This window comes from Carassius auratus, chromosome 28 (genome assembly GCF_003368295.1).
Source record: "Carassius auratus strain Wakin chromosome 28, ASM336829v1, whole genome shotgun sequence".
In the NCBI taxonomy this organism is placed as follows: domain Eukaryota; kingdom Metazoa; phylum Chordata; class Actinopteri; order Cypriniformes; family Cyprinidae; genus Carassius; species Carassius auratus.
In genome coordinates this window covers 6246381-6266675 of record NC_039270.1, presented here as the reverse complement: position 1 = coordinate 6266675, position 20295 = coordinate 6246381, and the positions used below count along the sequence as shown (strand labels likewise).

The window sequence follows — 20295 nt, the reverse complement described above, 5'->3', positions numbered from 1 at the left end:
ATCATTCTTTGCACAATGAACACACGAACAGATGTGAATTTGTCCTTTATTTCAGTGAAAGTTTTTTTTTAGTAGTTACTTAGCAAGTTTAGCAAGTTACTCACTGTTAGTAACCCTTGTGTGCTTAATTGCATTGACTATGCAATTCTTCAAATCTTAAAGGGGTTAGTTCACCCAAAATTTTTAATTCTGTCATTAATTACTCACCCTCATGTTGCTCCAAACCCATAAGACCTTTTTTTATCTTCAGAACACAAATCAATATATTTTTGATGAAATCCGAAAGCTTTCTGATCCTCCATAGACAGCTAACGTTCAATAAATAAATAATTAAACAAACTTTGGCGAAATTCTCAAATTCACATGTTTATTCACATTTATTATAGACTACTTTTGATTTTGAGGACCATATAACTGTGTTCTTCTTTTTATAAAGTTCGAAGAAAAGAAAAGAAAAGAAAATAACATTTATAATCATCTATACGACAAGACTCACTATTTTAGGCCACAATAAACATGGCGCCGCTTTCATTCCGCATCAGGTTTCCGGAAAAGCCCGAATGACGCTCGGCTCGTGTTCGGCTCTGCGAAGTCACTGTACGTAAACAAGGTCAAGTATTCGCTGCAGCATTCATTCTCCTCTGACTCGCTGCACGACTTTATCAGTGGAAGGATCCATCCTGCGACACAGCGCACTCTCACAGGTACAGTGATGAATGCACACAGACATATGATGATATGCATGCTGATTTATTTTCTCTATGTCTATTTTTTTGCAAACCTTGTGCAGCACGTTGTTTTCTCATGTGCGTCATGAAAACGCATCATGGCATTGTTTACATGCACACGCTCGCAGTGTGAAGATCATGTCAGATCTGTTGTCTGGGAGTCGGACTGTCTTGAGAATGTCGTTCAAGGGCATTAGCTCATCAATAAACATGACAGAGCTTGTGCAGTGCAGCAAAGTCATGCGTCTCTTCCAGGATTCATTCAGCTCCAGACGCGTGGCAGAATTACATTTATCAGATTTGTATTATATTAACATGCACGATGATATTTATATATGCTTTTTGAACTCCATTACAATGATGACATGTAAAATCTAATTTTAACGAGCCCTTTTAATAAAGCATCCTAGACAATTTTGTCTAAGACAGTTTTGAAGTCTTACCCGTCTGTTCTCAGAAATGATACAACAGATATAATTGGGATTTAGTTATAATCATTTCATATGATTTAATATTAATTTTGTTGTATTAGCTTGAATACTGTATAATATCAAAATATCAAACAAAAATATTAATCTAAGCTATATGAAATGACTCTGATTTAAGAGATTTAATTTCTGATAGAATTAGCCTACTCCAAATGAGCAGGGGTGCTATATTCTTCCTCTTTGTCTATGTTTTATTACTATAAGTTCGATTGTAATGTCTTTAACCTTGTTGTTTGGATAATCCTCCACCGCACGCTGCTCATGATCGTCACAGCTTTGAGTCACGTGTGCTCTCCTCAGTCACGTGTCCTCTAATAATGAAATACTGAACAAAATGAGCTTTTGCATAGTATTAATTTTTTTAGTGAGCTTAATGTCCAACATTATATATATATATATATATATATATATATATATATATATATATATATATATATATATATATATATATTACATTCAATAAAAAATTTTTATAATTACATTTATATTAAATGCCATTGCAAACAAACAAACAAAAACAAAACAATAAACCCACCTTTTCAATGCTTTTCAACCCACTTAAGTAAGATCTCATAATCAATATGTAATTTTATAATTCTGTTGCATTGAAATTTGGTTAAAATTAACTGCTGAATGTACTGACAAAATAAATAAAATTTATGATCAACTAAAATATACTTGAATGTAATTTCTTTTGAAATGTTAGTCATATCAAAGTGCAAATTAAAAAAAAAGTGTACTTAAGTGTTTCATAACAGCCATGAAAGTATATGATCTTTAAGTGCACTTAAAGTGGCCTTTTATTTCATTATTATATTATTTCCAAATATAGTTTGAAAAATGTGACCCTGGACAACAAAACCAGTCATAATGGTCCTTTTTTTAAATTGAGGATTTTTACATCTCTTAAAAGCTGAATAAATGAGAATCGGGCAATATTTGACTGAGATACAACTATTTGAAAATCTGGAATCGAAGGGTGCAAAAAAATCTAAATATTTAGAAAATCAGTTTTAAAGTTGTCCAAAAGAAGTTCTTAGCAATGCATATTACTAATCAACAATTATGTTTTGATATATTTATGGTAGGGAATTTACAAAATATCTTAATGGAGCATGATCTTATCCTAATGATTTTTGGTATAAAATAAAAATCTATCATTTTGATCCATACAATGTACTGTTGGCTATTGATATAAATGTACCCCAGCAACTTAAGACTGCTTTTGTGCTCCAGAGTCACATATATACTTTTTTAGTACACCTTCAATACAATTAAGCACATTTATTTTTCAAGATGTGGTTGTATGTTGTATGTTGTATGTTGTATGTTTTGGTCATATAAATCAGTCTTATATATCTACTTAGTGTTTAATCATTAGCTCTTGTCAAAGTCAGCATGCAGTCTGCTGGGTTGACACATTGTTTTTGAAGTTTAAATTAGGTTTGTCTACCACTCAGTAAGAAAAACCTTTAATTGACCTGTGTGTTTTGACAGAAAAGCTTTGTCATTTCCTGTCTTTGCTGTAGTTATTTCCTCTGGTGAAGGATTTGTGTGAACTGCAGCCACCATGATGCAGTGTCTTCAGTTTCTGGTCGAACCAACCAAGAACCTCACCGAGAAGTTTAAGGTGCCTTGCAAAAATATGCTGTCAGTCTTTTCGTCTTAGATAAAGTGACATAATAACAGAATGAAAGTATTGTTTCAAAAAGTGTTGTCTATCCTTTAGTCGAAAAGTGAGATAAAAGTCTCTTTTAGCTGGTCATTGTGAGCGATTTCAATAGCTGTGAGTCTTCAGCTGCTCATTAACAGGAGACAAAGACACAGGAAGTAGACCACGCATGAGTTGCATCTGAATGAACCACTGTTCTTGTTTGTTTGCTGTAACCTTAATGAAAAACCTTTGAACCTGACTGAACTGACAACATGCTGAAATAGTTTCACGTAGACATATTAACTTAAATACATTCTGGTCCACATTCTGCTAAAAAAAAACAAAAAAAACAATACAAATACCATTACAATCATTACAAACCATCAGTTTTTTTTTAACCATCTGTAGTGTGTTTTGGGACATATTCCATTAGGATTCAGTGGTTTTAACAAGCCACCAGAAAGCGACCAAACCCACAGGGTCCATTAAAACCAACACAAGTCTCATTATAACCAACAAAACCATTAACATTTTATAATGGTGTCTAGCAGGGTAGTTCAGACAAGAAACTTAATGAATGACAAAAAAAGAGACCGATCACAGTTTGTTTCATTTTAATGTGTCGTCAGTCTGACTATATCTGTCAACACAGAAGTAATATGCACAGATCGATTTATTTGATGAATTTGTGTGTCATGAATAGGGCCTGGGGGCTGTCCATCACTGAGACTAGCCTTGAAATAGCTTTGAATTTTTAGCATTTACCAAGATCCATATAACATTTAATGAATGTATTCATTCAGGAGTTTCGTAAGAAGGTGAAAAATGAGAAGAGAGAACCACTGGACGAGAGCCAGCAGTTCATTGTTGACCTGGCCAAGGATCTGGGACGCGTCTGTCAGGTACAGCCTCTGAAACTGAACCGAGAGAGACATTCAATAGCTGGGTTTCCATCACCCTGCTTTTATGTGCATTTTAAAGTATCGCATCAGAATCGAGTGATGGAAACGCTGAATTTTGAATAAAAATGCCTTAATTCGCAAAAAGGTTTTCACGCTCGCTTGAGGCGATGTTTGACTTTTTCTGAAATGGTTTAATGAGAATAACGGGAGATGGAAATGTTATATGGTCATTCAGAAAATGCCAGAGCAAAGTCTGTCGTCAAAGTATTTCTGTATAATTGCCTCTCAGAACTGTTAAACGATTGCATTCCCAAACAGCAGCATCTACCTCGGAAAGCAATAACTGCATTCATTGTTTCTGCTCATTCTGAGATGCGAGTTATTTATTATATATGACAATTATTATATTTAGTAGCTTCTCCTAGTTTTTTTAATGATGTATAGTGCCAGTTTACCAGTAAGTGACGATTTTGTTCTCTTTGACTCGTTGGATGGTCATGTTGCTTGTTAGATATTCCAATTTTTATATATCAAATTGAATTTCTCCATTAAAACTAAATTAGCTGCAGTAATATGAAAGTAGAATTTTAACTTAACAAACCCTGTTGTTTTCAGATGTTGACCTCAACGTGTTGTTTGGTTTACTTGATTTTTAAGATATTCTGCATTTGTGAAATTCAGTTCCTTGTTCAGTAAATTCAGGACCTGAACTGATGGCACATGTGTGTTTTCTTGTCTCCTGGGGACCGTAGAGGTCAGAGGTGTTGGAGAACATCTCCCAGGGTGAGGACGTGTGGCCCTCTCTCACCTGCAGGGCCTTCATTCTGGAGTGGGCATCGCTCCTCGAGAGCAAGGCAAGACACTCATTTATACCTATTAAACCTTTACTCTATTGCCAATGTAACCATTGGAACCAAATTGCTGCAAATGAATGTGCTTTTTGGACTCCTTAAAAGACTGTTTATGTAGCATCTCACTAGCTTGCCAGAACTAGTGTCACCAAATATTATCCAAACAGAAAAGACCAATGCTGACTGATGGATGGCCAGAGAGAAGTGACTGGAAGGATCTGGCTCTGAGCAGTGAGCAGGACATGGAGAGCGCCAGGAGAGTCATTCTCACCTGGACCAAAGACCTGAGGGCTCAACCTGAGGTACACACACACACACACAAACACATTCACTGGGGTTACATGTTTTTAATTGGAACGTTCTAAATTCTATTATTTTTAGTGTGAACTATTCCTTTAACAGTTGCATTTCAGTTATGTTGAGTGTAAAAAATTGCATCATTTATTCCCGCTTTCCTGTGTAGCAAAGTGTGTGGCCTGGAGAGCAGGTGGTGGCAGCTTTGGATGACTTTGAGAATCACTGGAAGAAAGGTCGGATGGCCACCCTGCAGTCGGCCATGGAGCTGCTGCTCTGGATGCTGATCAACAAAGAACTAGACAAGGTGTGAAGACCACAACATGAGTTTAATTCAGAGGGCAAATTCATTTACTCTAACATAAACCTGATTTATTTGTGTGTTTAGGAGAAGATTCCGCAGAAGTGGCTTATGTGGAAACAGAGGAGCCAGAAAATAGGTCTGATCATCTCGTCAGTTTCTTGAGTATCATGAACATAAGACAAATGATTTCAGTTATTCTGTAAACGACTTTGTTCATGTATCGAAAATATAATGCCTGGTATTAAAACATCTTGCTGAGAGCCCCTTCTGTTTTTTGTTTTTGGCTTAGGTGCCACTCCATATATTCCTCATGTGGGTGAGTCATGTGTTAATGTTTCTCTTTTGAAAATTTGAATAGATATTCTGGACTGTTTTTCAATTATAGGGTGGATTGAATATTAAGACTCACTGTGAACTTGAGCTAACTGTTGCTTTTCTTTTATTTAGTGTGGGACTGGATCAGTGAAGCAGGAGGTAAGACGTTTGTTTGTTTATTTAATACTCTAAAAATCAGTAATATTATTACAATTTAAAATCAGTGTGTCGTATGGGAATATATTTTCAAATGTAATTTATTCCTGTGATGCAAAGCTGAATTTTCAGTCTTCAGTGTCACACGATCCTACAGAAATTATATTAATATGCTGATTTGTTACTTATGAAATGTATTATTATTATCAGTGTTGAAAAATGTATGTATGTATGTTAATATGTTTTTGGAAAACATGATACATTTTTTCAGGATTTGCTGAAGAATTGAAGGATCAAATGAAAAGCACTAATTTGAAATAGAAACATTTTTTTTCATTTTATAAATGTTTTTACATTTGTCATCAATTTAACACATCCTTGTTAAATAAAAGTGTTCATTCAAAATATAATCTTACCTAAACAAAATATTTAAATGTTTATATTTACATTTTTTTTAATGAATTTAGAATTGTAGATTGAACTATGTACTTGTAATTTAACTGAAAGCTACCAAAATAGCCTACTATTTCAAGTAATCCACAATCTTGTCATAATGCATTAGGGGATTACAATATAGCATCACATACCAGTATACATAGTATTTGTGAAGTGGATAGAATTTGGTTTTAATTCTAAATAGAGTATACATAAATTTTAGATAGTTGAGTTAAGAATTTATAATTTTGTCTAAAGATATTACATTGCCATCTTTTATGATCCTTCTAAAATCTGCCTACATAAGCAGCTCTCTAGGTTTTGAAACACTGCCATTTTCGTTAGCCTAGTTTTCATTCCATCCACCTATTTTTATGCACATTTTTGGAATATTGCGTAAAACCGGAAAATCCAAGACGCGCATACATTCATAAAAGTAAAAAAAAAAAAATCTTACAGTAAAGTTTGAGTAGGATAAACTTTTTGTCTGATAAGAAAAAATGAGAAACACATTTACCGAATAAATTCCTTCATGTGCATTGAAAAATTCATGTGACTTTGCACTGTGAGACAGGATGGTTTGACTGGCATCAGACCGATCTCGTTCACAGTTGTTTTGGTCGTTCTGAAATGCCTGAGCAAAGTTTGTCCTCAAAGTATTGCGGTATAATTACTGTCTTATTTGACTGCGTTCCCAAACAGTTCTGAGGCTTAAGTAATTTATCATATTTGAAAATGAATACATTTAGTGGCTTCTCCTAGTTTTCTTAGAGATATTTAGTGCCAGTTTACCAGGAAGTGACGATTTAGTTCTCTTTGACTCATTGGATTGAAACAGTCTTTATTCGCAAATGTTTTTGTGATATTCCAGGTTTGCGCATAAGTAAAATTTGCATGTTTGGATGGAAACATAGCTATTGATTGATAGTTTGTAAAACTGATTACACATTAGTCACAACCTTCCATTCATTCCATCATAGTGGAGGTGACCCTTGACCTGGACACGGCCAACCCTGACCTGCTGATATCCGAGGACGAGAAGCGCATGCGCTGCGGTTTCGAGCGCAAAGATGAGCCCAACTATCACCAGCGCTTCGACGGTTGGTGGTGTGCGGTGGGAACCGAAGGCTTCGCCTCTGGCCGCCAGTACTGGGAGGTGGATGTGGGAGAAATGGACTGGCGCATCGGCGTGGCCAAAGAGTCCGCCTTGCGTAAGGGCTTCAAGTCCCTGAACACCAATACTGGCTACCTGACCCTGCGTCTAGAGCGCGGCACAGAGCTGAAGGCCCTCACCGTGCCGTTCACTGCCCTCCCGGCCGCCTTGATTCCTCGAAAGGTGGGCATCTACCTAGACTACGACCAGGGCCAGCTGTCCTTCTACGACGCGGAGAACCACTCCCACATCTACACCTACAACGAGACATTTGACGAAAAGCTCTTCCCTCTCTTCGGAACGGTGGAGATCGTGAAAGATCTGGTGATCAGATCCCCCGGGAACAGGAACCACTGCATGTGTCCCGCCATTTGCCTGTGGGGTTGAGACCCAACCCAATCCAACCAGAGCCCAGTGCTTAATCTCTAGACCAGTGGTTCTCAACTGGAGCTTAATGCGTTGCCATTTGTACAGATAGGGTCACAAATGCAAGGATTTTGCTTCATATTTTTACCCATAGGGAATTTGTGAAGTGATTTAAGTCACGAACCAAACCAATTTGCTTTGAGGTGAATCATAACTTTACAAACTCTGCTTAGAAAGGTCTACAATCCCATGAAGCATTGTGAATGATATAGCCAAGTAAATAACAATATTTTAGTAGAGCATTTGTGAGCCATTACGTAATTTGCAGTGCTTCATTGTAATGGGTGGGTGCTAAAGAATTATTTTGACACGATTTGCTTGTTTCAGTTCCCTGATTGGTGGAGATTTTTCTCTGTAGAATCATGGGTAATGTTGTTTCCCACTGAGTGAGAAACAATCAAACTTCAAACCACGATTTAAAAAAAACAAAAACAAAAAACTATTTTCTTCTTCAGCCAATACCATTCAAGCTATCAAAACTATATTCTGAAAACATTTTGCTAACTACTCATTAAGCTATGTAAATGTTTTTCGAAACAGACGGTTATGTGAAGGTTAGAAAAAATATTAAGGGAACATGCCATCTTATAATTTCGCAGACATTACGGGAATGTTCTCAAAACCGTCTGAAACTATAAGTAGCAACAATTAGATGAACATCCAGTCTATACATGATGTTCTGCATGCTAATGTTTTGAGAACATTATTAAAGTCCGGATGACTTTAAACAAATATTCTATTAATGTTTCTGGAAGAACTTTGGTTCGTGACTTTTGAGAGAACGCTGCCATAACCTTGTTCAACCATCTGAGAACATTTCCTGTTAGCTGCTATGTTAATAATTTCACGAAATTTTGAGTCTTAGCATTTGGTAGTATGATTTAGATGTTTGCGTATTTGATGCTAAGGTCTATTTTTGGGCAATAAAGAAATGTGTTGGGTCAGCTGATGTTAAACTTGGGTCCTGAAGCTAAACCAGTTGAGAATCATTGTTCTAGACTTCATTAGCATTAGATAAACCACTGGGTCAGTTCGTAGTGATTGACAGTGATTCACAGCATTCACGACTAGTACCTCCATCAAGATGTGTAAGTGTAGGATCTCTTTCAGCTGCTGCTTCTGTGGTCCTTCTGCACCTGCTGCTGTCTGCACCTTATTATAACAAAGTGTTTGCCTGCTCTGTCTGCACTTTCATATTCATTTGACAAACTCAAATCACCACATGAAATGCACTTTATGTGAATAATAAATCAAAGTGAATTCAGTCCTGTGTGTTCACGCAGATTTTATTTTGAATGTTGCTTGTGTACTTAATGCAAAGATTACATAATTATGTGCATCATGAGATTCATTTATTCTAGTGGAGATGAGTCTGACACGTTCAGAGTGATTAATTTATAATGATCAGAATTAATAATATTTGCAAAAATAATATCAAATTTGGTCATTTAATTACATTTAAAGTTGGATTTTTATGTATCACACCTCAATTGTACACGTACATCTTAATATTTGTATGTATAGATTTATATATTTATACATTAATACTTTAAAAATAAAGTGTAAAGCAAAAGATTTACATCCAGTGTGCACTGGGCTGATTAGGACGAAAGAAAGAAAGGAAGGAAGACAGAAGTGGCATCTAGGCTACATCTGACAAATTATATTTTACAATTAAATCAAACAACTGGTGTTTTTTTATTATTATTATTCTGTCCTATGCTTCTGAAAATTGATGTAATTAGTTTTTTAAATATTTCAAAGGGGTATCTTCACAAACCACCATTTATGAATGAAACTTTTCTCCAATATGGCTACAATATGATCCAAACATTAGGCTAAATGGTCTAAGCAAAGATGCTTTTGTTTTCTAAAACAGAAAGCGTTGTTAACCCCCTTAATACATCGTTTATGGTGGGAGAATTCATATTTACTTATGGGAGTATAAACCAAATTTTAAGATCCTTTTTTTTTTTCCTTCATAAACAAGCAAACAAATACTTAACACCAATTAGAACATAAACAAAAAATAAAGGGGTACACATATAACAGATATAAAATTTTAAGATCGTTGAAAGGGAATAGAAAGGAACGCGGAATATTTGCGTCAGAGCTGCATGACATCATCTCGGTGCGCCGCAGAGTTGACTGAAAGTTGAGTGAATGTTGATGTTGTGGCTGTAGTTATGAGTGCCATTCACCGGGCTTTAAAGACACACTTCGGATTCGACCAGTTTCGATCTCAGCAGCAGGAAGATGCCGTGAACGCGGTGATAAAGGGTGAAGACACACTAACACTGGATTGTTATGATATGAAATAAATGCCAGAGTTAGCTGAATGCTAGTACAGCTGATGGTTAACGTCAAATGAGTCAGTGATAATGACAGCCACAGTACAGTGGTGCTGTTTCAAGATGTATGTGTGTATAAATCAATAAATATATATGTGTGTGCGTGTGTATGTGTATGTAATATATGTATATATATATATATATATATGTGTGTGTGTGCTTGTGTGTTTGTTTTCTCTCTCTCTCTCCCTCTCCCTCTCTCTGTGTGTGTGTGTGTGTGCTCCCTCGCAGGTGACAGGGATGTGTTTGTCCTGATGCCCACTGGAGCGGGGAAGTCTCTGTGTTATCAGCTGCCTGCTCTTGTGGCCAGTGGCATCACTCTGGTCATCTCTCCTCTGATCGCACTCATCCAGGTCAATCCCATCTACAGACATGTGTCTATCATGGATAAGCTGGAGGCATTAGCATTAGAGCAGGCCACCAGTGGATATCTAATCATGGCTTCCCCAGAGATACATAGATTTACTGGCTAAACATATGTATAAAAGAGTATTTACATTACATGTACATCACATTATTTAGTCATTAAGCAGATGCTTTTATCCAAAAGGACTTACAAATGAGGACAATAGAAGCAATAGATCACCTGAAATGAATCCTTTTTTTTTAATAATAAATAAAAAGAAAACAAGCAGTTAGGATAGCCAGATAACCAGTTTTCCTGTGATGAGTAATAAAGACTCTTTTGACGGTTGTGTTTCTTCATGATGACACACTCTGTGTTTTTGCTGCTTCAGGATCAAGTGGAGCACCTGAAAGCTCTGAATGTTCCTGCGCGGTCCATCAACTCCAAACTCCCCCCGGCTGAGCGGCGTCAGATCCTGGCAGACCTGGAGAGCGAGAGTCCCCGGCTCAAGCTGCTCTATATCACTCCAGAGATGGTGGCGTCGCCGTCCTTCCAGCCCTGCTTGAGCTCGCTGTGTGCGCGGGGGCTGCTGGCGTATCTGGCTGTGGACGAGGCTCATTGCGTCTCTCAGTGGGGTCATGACTTCAGGCCGGACTATCTGAAGCTCGGGGACCTGCGCTCCCGGCTGCAGGGGGTCCCGTGTGTAGCGCTGACGGCTACAGCACCCAAGAGAGTGCAGCAGGACATCGAGCGCTCGCTGAAGCTACGCTCGCCACTTGTCTTTGCCACTCCTGTTTTCCGAAAAAACTTGAAATATGACGTGATATTCCGGGATCTGTTGCCTGATCCTTATGTGCACTTGCTTGCGTTTGCCAAAGAGGCTCTGGGTGGAAATACAGCGGAAAAGGTCAGTCACTGGCTTTCTTTGGTTAAGCAAGTTCTTTTAGTTGTATTTATTCGCCCTCATGTTGTTCTTGAACCTGTTTACATTTCTTTCATCTGCTGGAAACAAACGTTTAGCATTGAAATGTTTAGCATACAATCACAGTGGAAAAATGATTTGTTTGCATATGTGTCTGTCAGATTGCACTGATATTTTGTTATATGCAGTTCAAACTTTAATTATTTAGATATACCTATATATTTTTCATTTTCTGAATTATAATAAATGATGCTATTTGGCTTTTGGTCATTTGGTCAAATATTTGCTCTAAAGATCCAAAATATTTCAATAAATCCCTTTTGAGGGTGGAGTCATTTGATTGAACATAGTGTAAAATAGAGGTTTTTGAAAAAGTATAAAAGTCTTTCAAAACAGTGCATTTCAGTGCTGTAATTTTTTTACTAAATTGTTCTTTGTTAATGAAATTAAATAAGAAAAAATAGACAAAAAATGTTAGACAAAATAATGTTAAATTAAAAATATTTCCTTGGCAAATTACCTAAAATAAATAAGATAAATTCGAAGTGCTAAAATTACTGAATTAAAATACATTAAAGCCAAAAGAAATGTTAAATAAAATGAATAAAAATGGCAAAATCTGTAAAACTACAATTCAAAAGAAAACTGAAAATAATAAGGAAAGCTTATTAAAAATAATAATACATTATATAATAGTACAGCAAAATACCAAAACAGCCCCATATAATTCTTTGAACATGATTTTTTTCCTTTAGTTTTTCATGGGCTTTTTTATTTGGCCGTGTCCCACACATTCATCTATGGTGTGTCAACGTGTGGCATCATTGACAAGAATTAATATCATCGCTTCTTGCAATATGTGAATGTGTGTGAACACTTAAATTTGAGATTTGAGAGCTACATTGATAGGAAAGCAGTATGCGGGTGACTTATGTCTTTTCTGGAAAAGAGCAGCTCGGGCATTTTGAGAAACATCTTCTTTTGTGATCCTTGAGAAGAATAAAGAGGACGGGTAATTTATTTGAGGCGGAGTCTGATTAAATCTTGTTTGGTCGGCAGGGCTGTGGGATTGTTTACTGTCGCACCAGAGAGAGTTGTGAGGAAGTTGCACATAAGCTGACTAAACTAGGAATCCCAGCCAAGCCCTACCATGCAGGTGAACCCCTCACTGCTTCCTCTTCACACTTTTTGGATGATTGTGGCATTGTGTGTGATGATGCATGTTTTTAAGGGAAAGCTCATTCTGGTTAATGTTTCCTCTCTCTGCAGGTCTGAAGGTGGGCGATCGCACTGACAGTCAGACTGATTGGATGACCGACAAAGTGCCTGTTATTGTGGCCACCATCAGTTTTGGTATGGGAGTGGACAAGGCCAATGTCAGGTCTGTCCCGCATTGCAAGTATTGCTTTATAACAGAAAATCAAGTTGTAGTTTTAACCGAAAGTGACGCTGACATGTATAATACTGTAAAGCTGCTTGATTTAAGGTTATCTATTACATGAAGCGGTATATCAGGGATAGACAACTCCGGTCCTGGAGGGCCACTATCCTGCAGAGTTTAGTTTCAGCCCTCATAAAAACTCACCTGCCTGTATCTATCTAGTGATCCCGAAAACACTGATTGCCTTGTTCAGGTGTGTTTAATTAGGGTTGGACCTAAACTCTGCAGGACAGTGGCCCTCCAGGACCGAAGTTGCCTATCCCTGCGCTATATAAATAAACATGTTGTGCCTGGACTCTACTGGCGTAATGCACCGCAGAGCTTGCACAAACATCCATATCACTGTAAACCGATGCGTTCTTAACTGCTGCTTTCACACCACTGTCGTTATTTGTTGTATTTTGTTATTGAAAGGAAAGTGCACAGTAAATATTACGTATTCGTCCAAACAACACTCAGCAGCCTCAGATTCAGCTGCGTTTAAAGCATTGTGTCTTTTCCTCTTGAGTTGTGTCCAGGAGGGCTGATTTACAATCTTGCACTACAGCGCTACTCAAACTGCAATATTGCAGGATCTCACATTAGGTCAAAAAACTAATCAATAGGGCTGGACAGTTAATCGAAAAGCAATCGATTCCGAAATTCATAACGTAATTTTCCCATCTAGGTTATTTCATTTTTTTTTGTTTTTATCCTATTACTACTTTTCCCTTAAAGGAACACTCCACCGTTTTTTTAAATAGGGCTTATTCACATTATTTCCTACATTTAGATAGGTGGGCAAATGCATTTTTGTGTCAGTGCATGCATTGTTTTAGTTTGACTGGGTCGGCGTTAGCTTAGCTTAGCACAATGAATGGAATCCTTTGTTGCCAGCTAGCATGGCCTGAGTAAAAGTGATCAAAAAAAATAAAAAACCCCACCTAATTACTTCTTGTGGCCTGCGTATTCACAACGAGTACAAATAGCGATCCAGATTAACACTAGGCGATTTCCTAGGCAGATATTGACATGGGACTATATTATGGGGAAGCACAGGCGAAGCACTGCTACTTAGGCGAAGTACTGCTACTTCGGCGTAGAGAATCACGCAACACATGAAATCCCACGACTTCCGTCAACACACCGGCGTGAATAGTAGCTGCCTGCCTGGCTATTTTCCTTACAGTACACGAATGGCGATGAACATGGCTAATTTTGAGAGAGACGAAGAGGGTGAATTCTCAGACAGTCAAGAACCAGAACCATACCTATTTGAACCAGAGTTTACAGAAGACGAGCTGCGTGCTTTGGAAATAGAACGACAGGAGGAGGAGGTTGAGATCGCTCAACAGCCTGAGGACGTGAGGATGAGAGCCAACATGAACTGGTGGTGTGAATGTGGGGGAATATGCCAATCTATGCCGACGGAAATAGAGTGTCTTTGCTGTAGAGAGTGGGATATGTTTTTGCCATTGATGACCAGGCTCAACACGTCAGATCAAGATGAGCTTGCCCGAAGTTGTGTCACATCTACAGAGGATTTCACGGCGCTGATCCATTCTGCAGTACTCGATTTTTTTTTCCGGTGTGACAAATGAACTGGAAAAAACGCCCCACGCCGAATGGACCAAATGGACAGCTGTCCACAGAGTAAGTGATTATTTTAATCATGACGCATGTATAGATCGACCCATATTATACCTGTATTCACATAGAGTTGATGTTTTCATGTGTTGCGTGATATCTCTGCGCCGAAGTAGCAGTGCTTTCTTCTGTGCTTCCCCATAAAATAGTCCCAAGTCAATATCTGCCTAGGAAATCGCCTAGTGTTAATCTGGATCGCTATTTGTACTCGTTGTGAATACGCAGGCCACAAGAAGTAATTAGGTGGGTTTTTTTTATTTTTTTGATCCCTTTTACTCAGGCCATGCTAGCTGGCAACAAAGGATTCCATTCATTGTGCTAAGCTAAGCTAACGCCGACCCAGTCAAACTAAAACAATGCATGCACTGACACAAAAATGCATTTGCCCACCTATCTAAATGTAGGAAATAATGTGAATAAGCCCTATTTCAAAAAACGGTGGAGTGTTCCTTTAAAAGCATGCTAATATAGTCAACGCTATATGAATGTAACCATTGTGCTCATGTTATTTTGTCTCACACATGAATGGCACTTTAAAAGAATTTAAACTTTTACACGCAGCACTGCTCATCAGTTTCAGTTCTCTTTGTTTACAAAAAAAATTTAAGATATGAAATGAACTCTTTCATTAAAAAAAATCTCACCTTTAATAGCGGAGTATGTTTACAGTACAAACCTTGAACTAAGTTCAAAAAGAATAAAATAATAATTGTTCAGTAATCATAATTGAGGTAGAATGTCCAAATAAATGAGGTTTTGATTTTAGGTCAAATCGCCCTAAATAAAATATTTATAGACAATTTTATGTTGTCAGTAATGTCGACTGATCATTTCATCGCTAGTGCCTAAACTAATTCTTGGGTCTTTCAGTAGATCTGTAGACACATCAGTGCTGTGTGCTGTGTTTGTAAGTGTAAATCTGTCTGTTTCCAGGTTTGTGGTTCACTGGAACCTGGCGAAGTCTTTGGCCAGTTACTATCAGGAGTCGGGACGAGCTGGACGAGACGGACTGCCCTCGTCCTGCAGGATCTACTACTCACCCAAAGACCGAGATCAGCTCAACTTCCTCATCCGCAAAGAAATCGGCCGCAAACAGGTTGGGAAGGTCATCCAGTCTCCACATCTCCGTGCTTCTGACTAGTTAAACTGTCTCTGTGTCTGAAATACGGTGTGTTTTGAATTCAGGAGAAGCGAGGATCAGAGAAAGAGCAGGATAAAGCACCTTTAATGGACTTCGAGGCAATGGTGGCTTTTTGTGAACAAGAAGGGTGAGCTCAAACACAGACACTTCCGATTCTGGATTTAAAGTGTAATAAATGTTTAATAAAACAGAGTAGTGAAGTTCAAAAACAAACATGCATGCATACCTAGCTCACTTTATATCCATTTAATACATATAATTTGAAACAATATAAAAATGCACAAGTTATTATATATATATTTTTGTATATATGATAATTTCTGATACGTTTTTATTTTTTCTTGATTCTTTGATGAGCATCATTTGATCAGCACAAAACTGTCCCCCGCTGGTTTCTTCATCTCTGCAGTTGTGTGAGCAAACACCAGAGGACAGTATTTGGCACAGGGTTCATAGTGGTTGCATTCCCCTAATAAGAGAGATTGGGCATATGGTGTTTATTTGTAACGTTCATAATAACGGGGAGCATTTTCCTCAGCCAAACACTTGTTTCTGTGTTTAAAGATCTGCTTCAGGACTGTCGCTGATGAGTGTTGTTTATATTCAGCTTAAAGTGTGTGCCACCATCACATTTTATTTTAGCCCACTGTGGTCTGCTGCCATCTTCCTCTTTATTTCTGAGCCCATGCTTCAGACGGCCGAGACTCTGTTTTTGGTCCCTGTCGTACAGCAGCCACAGCGCCCATAAACACATCCAGTCACGATCAGAGCCACGAACGTCACTGCAGAAGAACGAAACACAGAGTTAATCAACATCTGACTAAACTAACTTAACATTTGACTGCTGTCTCTTCAGGAAGAGCTCTAATCTAATGAGTGGCTTCTGACAGTTTTTAGGAATTTAATGAAATCTAGTGATGTCTAATGTGGGCTGTTGTTGTCGTATCATGAGGAATCAGATTTTTCGTGATCTTTTGAGATTATTGTACAGTAAAAGAGACCATAAAAACATTCAGATCTCAAGACATCCTTTCCAACTAGAAAGTGCATCGAGTCCGATCTGTGGAACGACTCAAATCTTGGATTTGTGATGTTAGAAACCTGAAACTTTACCATACATCCTCCCACATTTACAGTCAACTGCTTGTTAGAGTTTGTAATGTCAGTTTAAGTGTTGTGCCCTCACTAAAATAGCCAGCTAAGTATGGATGTGCGCTGGGTGGAAGCCTTTAATCGCAGTAGAAGCTCTCATAAGTCCTCCGCCTTGTGTTCAAATAAACCTCTTCCAAAATGACTGCAGATGTGGCCCCGGCGCGGAGATGTAATGATGGTGTAGTGACGGGGAGCTTACAGAAGAACAGCAGGAGGATGAGAAACGCCGTCTGCGTGAGCGGGTGGGCTTGAGGAAGAGCCTGCAGTTTGGTCCAGACGTTCTGGAGGATCCCCGTGATTTCCTCTGAAGCGCTCATTCTGACTGCGGTCGAAATACAGACAAAGATTAGTGACCGTGAGACCCACTGAGTCAGATGTAGACTTACATTTCTCTCTGGAAAACAACTGATTTGATAACTGTATAGATTGTTATATGATTAAAGAATGTATTTCTGAAGGGAACAGACTGTCTTCAGAACAGTTTACATGGCACTTTCTTTGTATCTTACCTCTGTGTAACGATACCTAATGAAGTAAACTTCGTGAACGCAGCGCTGGTTTGTATACGACGTTTCTTATCTGCCGATCCGAAAGAAGGCCGAGAATTAATTTGCTCTTATACAACGGTTTGTTCTGGTCCTTGATTCTGATTGGCTGAGCTGCGGTCCGAACTGTTGTTAATTACTCCACATACACCTTTGTTTACGTTTGTGTGTTGCTCGGCAACCACTTTATTGCAAGCACAACTGATTCCGAGGAACTACATTGTTCAGTGGAAGAATTTTTTTTATTATTATATTATTTGCTCTGTTTTATTCTGTGAAACCTTACTACATATGTATGGAATACCTGTTTTATAAAAGCTATAAGCCCCGTGAAGCTGTGGTTTACAGTGAATTTATAACAGCTGAGGGGCGTTGTTAGGCACGTATAGCTTTTTCTCAGTTAGCCCGGCTAATGTTTTTGTTTCGAGTAACGTGAAAATAGACCCATATTTTTGCATGGCACAAGTGTGTAAATGTGGTGGATAAAAAAAAAAAGCCTGCAGATACGATGTGATAAAATAAAACATGTGACAGAGACATTTCCCGTGTCTTAAAAGCGTTGTATTAGCACATTTGAGGTTTTAGATTAGCCTACACTGCAGCTGCTGTTGATCGACTCATCATCTGTTCACAGGTGGCTTATTTAACTCTATAAGCATTTAAGACTGATGTTTAATAGAATAACTGGTCTCATGGTGTTGGCAGTGTATGTGTTGGCAGTTATTCAGTTTAATGGCCGTATTTCAGCACTGAGTCAGGGCATAATGTTTCCTGTAATGAAACCTTGTCTTCCTGTTGTGTTCAGTGGTATTTTTTTAAAGCAGCTAGACGGAGAGAGATGGAGAGATAGAGAGAAAGAGACTGAGAGAGAGATAGAAGCTGGTCGTTAAACTTCTGCTGCGGAGGGTGTTTCCAGCAGGACAGATGCCTGTGGGTGCGCCATCACAGTATAAAATAAACCCTGCTGATGAAAGAATCATTCCTCTTGGATTTTTCCTTTTTAAAATAAGTTTCGATCGCCCCGTAATTGAATCTTACCACAAGTGTGTATTTCTGTCTGATCTCTTTCTACCATCAGTAAAAGTTTAGCAGAGCACTGTGACTCCATTCTGTTGAATCAGCTGTTTCTAGTTTTTATATCTGTTTGTCTATGGGATAAAGACCAGACATGCCGTTTTGGTGTATGCTCAAATTTGATATGAATAGAGAGCATATTTAAATGATCATTCATTAATTTGATTCGTTCAAATGGCTGATTCATTCAGAAACGAAGCAAGTGAATGTCTTTGTGAATGGTTCACTGAATCATTGATTCACTCTAATCATTTAAAAACATGGATTCATTAATGAAACATCACCGTGTGTTTAATCTGAGACACAGCAGTTCTCCGAGGGCTTGTATTTTCACTGGTGAAATTACTGGCAGTGTGCCTAAAAAGCAACTATTTACACCTGTACCTTATCTTTTTTTTTTTTTTTTAGGTAAAAACTTTTATGTAACCTATTTTTGTCTTTCTACCAGCCAATGATGAATCTGAAAGTAACACATGCAACTTTCAGATCTGGTGCTTTTAATGTTATGGTTTTTTTAGCAAATAGTTTGCTCCATAAATTCAATTCAACAGCATTAAGCTGAAGAGGGTAAACTTAATCACTTGACTGAATCTACACATAAATATTTTAGGTGTTCTTGCTCCGTCCAAGCCAAAAATGTACATCTCTGAATGAGCGCTGTAGCGTATTCTTCAACCACGAGGTACTGTTAATACGACCCATTTCAGGAGCTGCCAAAATTATATTTTAAAATCAGCTAGGGCTATAGAAATGCAACTTAATTTTACGAGTAAATCTCCAAATTATGCGTAGGCTATCCTTCTTTCTACCTGACCCCCCACATCTAGTTTTAACGGCCATCAATGGGGATAAAGTCTTCTTTAGGAGGGTCAGACCCCCACCCTCCACACCCTTACATTAAGGAAGTTATTTTGAAGACTGTTGGTAACAAAGCTGTTTTGGTTACCAATGACTTTCATTTCTACTATGAATGATGAGATATTTTTCAAATTATCTTCTTTTATGTTCCATAGTTTTGCTTGCTGACGAATGGGTAAAACTTAGTGGTTTGAGGACATTGTGAAAGAAGAAAACGGTTCACTGGTTCTTTTGCGCTCGACGTAATGACGTCATTGGCGATGATCGCCCTTGATTCAAGCCTTCGGGTTTCCCTGGGCTCATACCACTAGCACAGAATCAGTTCAGAATCAATCACCAAAAGAATCAGTTCGGTTCAGATGCTCTGTGTGTCGGTTTGCTTCACGCTGAATCACACATGCGTAGTATCATCAGCTCCTCGGTTCACGAATCGGACGCGTCTGACAGAAACGGTTCTTGACTCGTGAACGAGTCAGTCTATTGTTCGTTATCTGGCTCAGCTCAGTGTTCATCTTCAGTTCTCTCTTCACAGCAGTTCAGTCAGTGTAATGTTTGAGTAAATGAATTACTCTGGGATATATGTTTGTTTGTACTCAGAGGGAGTGTCAGCCACATTAAAAAAGTTAACAGCTTAAGTCATTTGTGGATTAATGCGTATTGGAGACGCGAATCATTTAAAACAATTCAGTTCGATTTGGTGAACTGGTTCAAAAAGATCCGGTTACATCGAATGATTAGTTCGCGAACCGGATATCACTAAACTGCTTTGTTTTGAACTCACTCACACAACAGACACTGAAGAGAAGACAATGATGAATAAAGTTGTAGTTTTTGCTATTTTTGGACCAAAATGTATTTTCGATGCTTCAAAAAATTCCAACGGACCCTCTGATGTCACATGGACCACTTTGATGATGTTTTTATTACCTTTCTGGACATGGACAGTAGACCTTACACACAGCTTCAATGGAGGGACTGAGAGCTCTCTGACTAAATCTAAAATATCTTAAACTGTGTCCCTAAGATAAATGGAGGGCTTACTGGTTTGGAACGACATGATGGTGAGTTATTAATTACATAATTTAAATTTTTGGGTGAACTAACCCTTTAAATAAAATATTTTAATGTCATCT

At 38.1% G+C, this 20295-nt stretch overlaps 2 protein-coding genes across 3 annotated transcripts in view; both read left to right on the top strand.

Moving 5' to 3' along the window:
- Positions 1 to 561: 561 nt before the first annotated feature.
- LOC113046584 (E3 ubiquitin-protein ligase TRIM69) lies at positions 562 to 8970 on the top strand. The gene is made up of 10 exons (XM_026207419.1): positions 562 to 704; positions 2746 to 2846; positions 3674 to 3772; positions 4525 to 4626; positions 4791 to 4925; positions 5087 to 5224; positions 5306 to 5357; positions 5511 to 5537; positions 5669 to 5695; positions 7108 to 8970. The coding sequence occupies exons 2-10, from the start codon at positions 2787 to 2789 to the stop codon at positions 7665 to 7667; spliced, it is 1200 nt and encodes a 399-aa protein (XP_026063204.1). The 5' UTR covers positions 562 to 704; positions 2746 to 2786; the 3' UTR covers positions 7668 to 8970.
- A 331-nt stretch (positions 8971 to 9301) lies between these two features.
- Positions 9302 to 20295, top strand: part of recql5 (RecQ helicase-like 5) — a 23194-nt gene continuing 12200 nt past the window's right edge. The window contains exons 1-8 of one of the 2 annotated variants that reach the window (XM_026207418.1): positions 9302 to 9986; positions 10289 to 10410; positions 10795 to 11310; positions 12385 to 12481; positions 12595 to 12706; positions 15326 to 15488; positions 15578 to 15660; positions 16834 to 16893. In XM_026207418.1, coding sequence (XP_026063203.1) covers positions 9893 to 9986; positions 10289 to 10410; positions 10795 to 11310; positions 12385 to 12481; positions 12595 to 12706; positions 15326 to 15488; positions 15578 to 15660; positions 16834 to 16858 — 1212 coding nt within the window. In that variant the 5' untranslated portion in view covers positions 9302 to 9892 and the 3' untranslated portion in view covers positions 16859 to 16893. Of the gene's footprint in view, positions 9987 to 10288; positions 10411 to 10794; positions 11311 to 12384; positions 12482 to 12594; positions 12707 to 15325; positions 15489 to 15577; positions 15661 to 16833; positions 16894 to 20295 lie in introns of those variants that run through there. The other variant, XM_026207417.1, reaches the window with a different exon arrangement.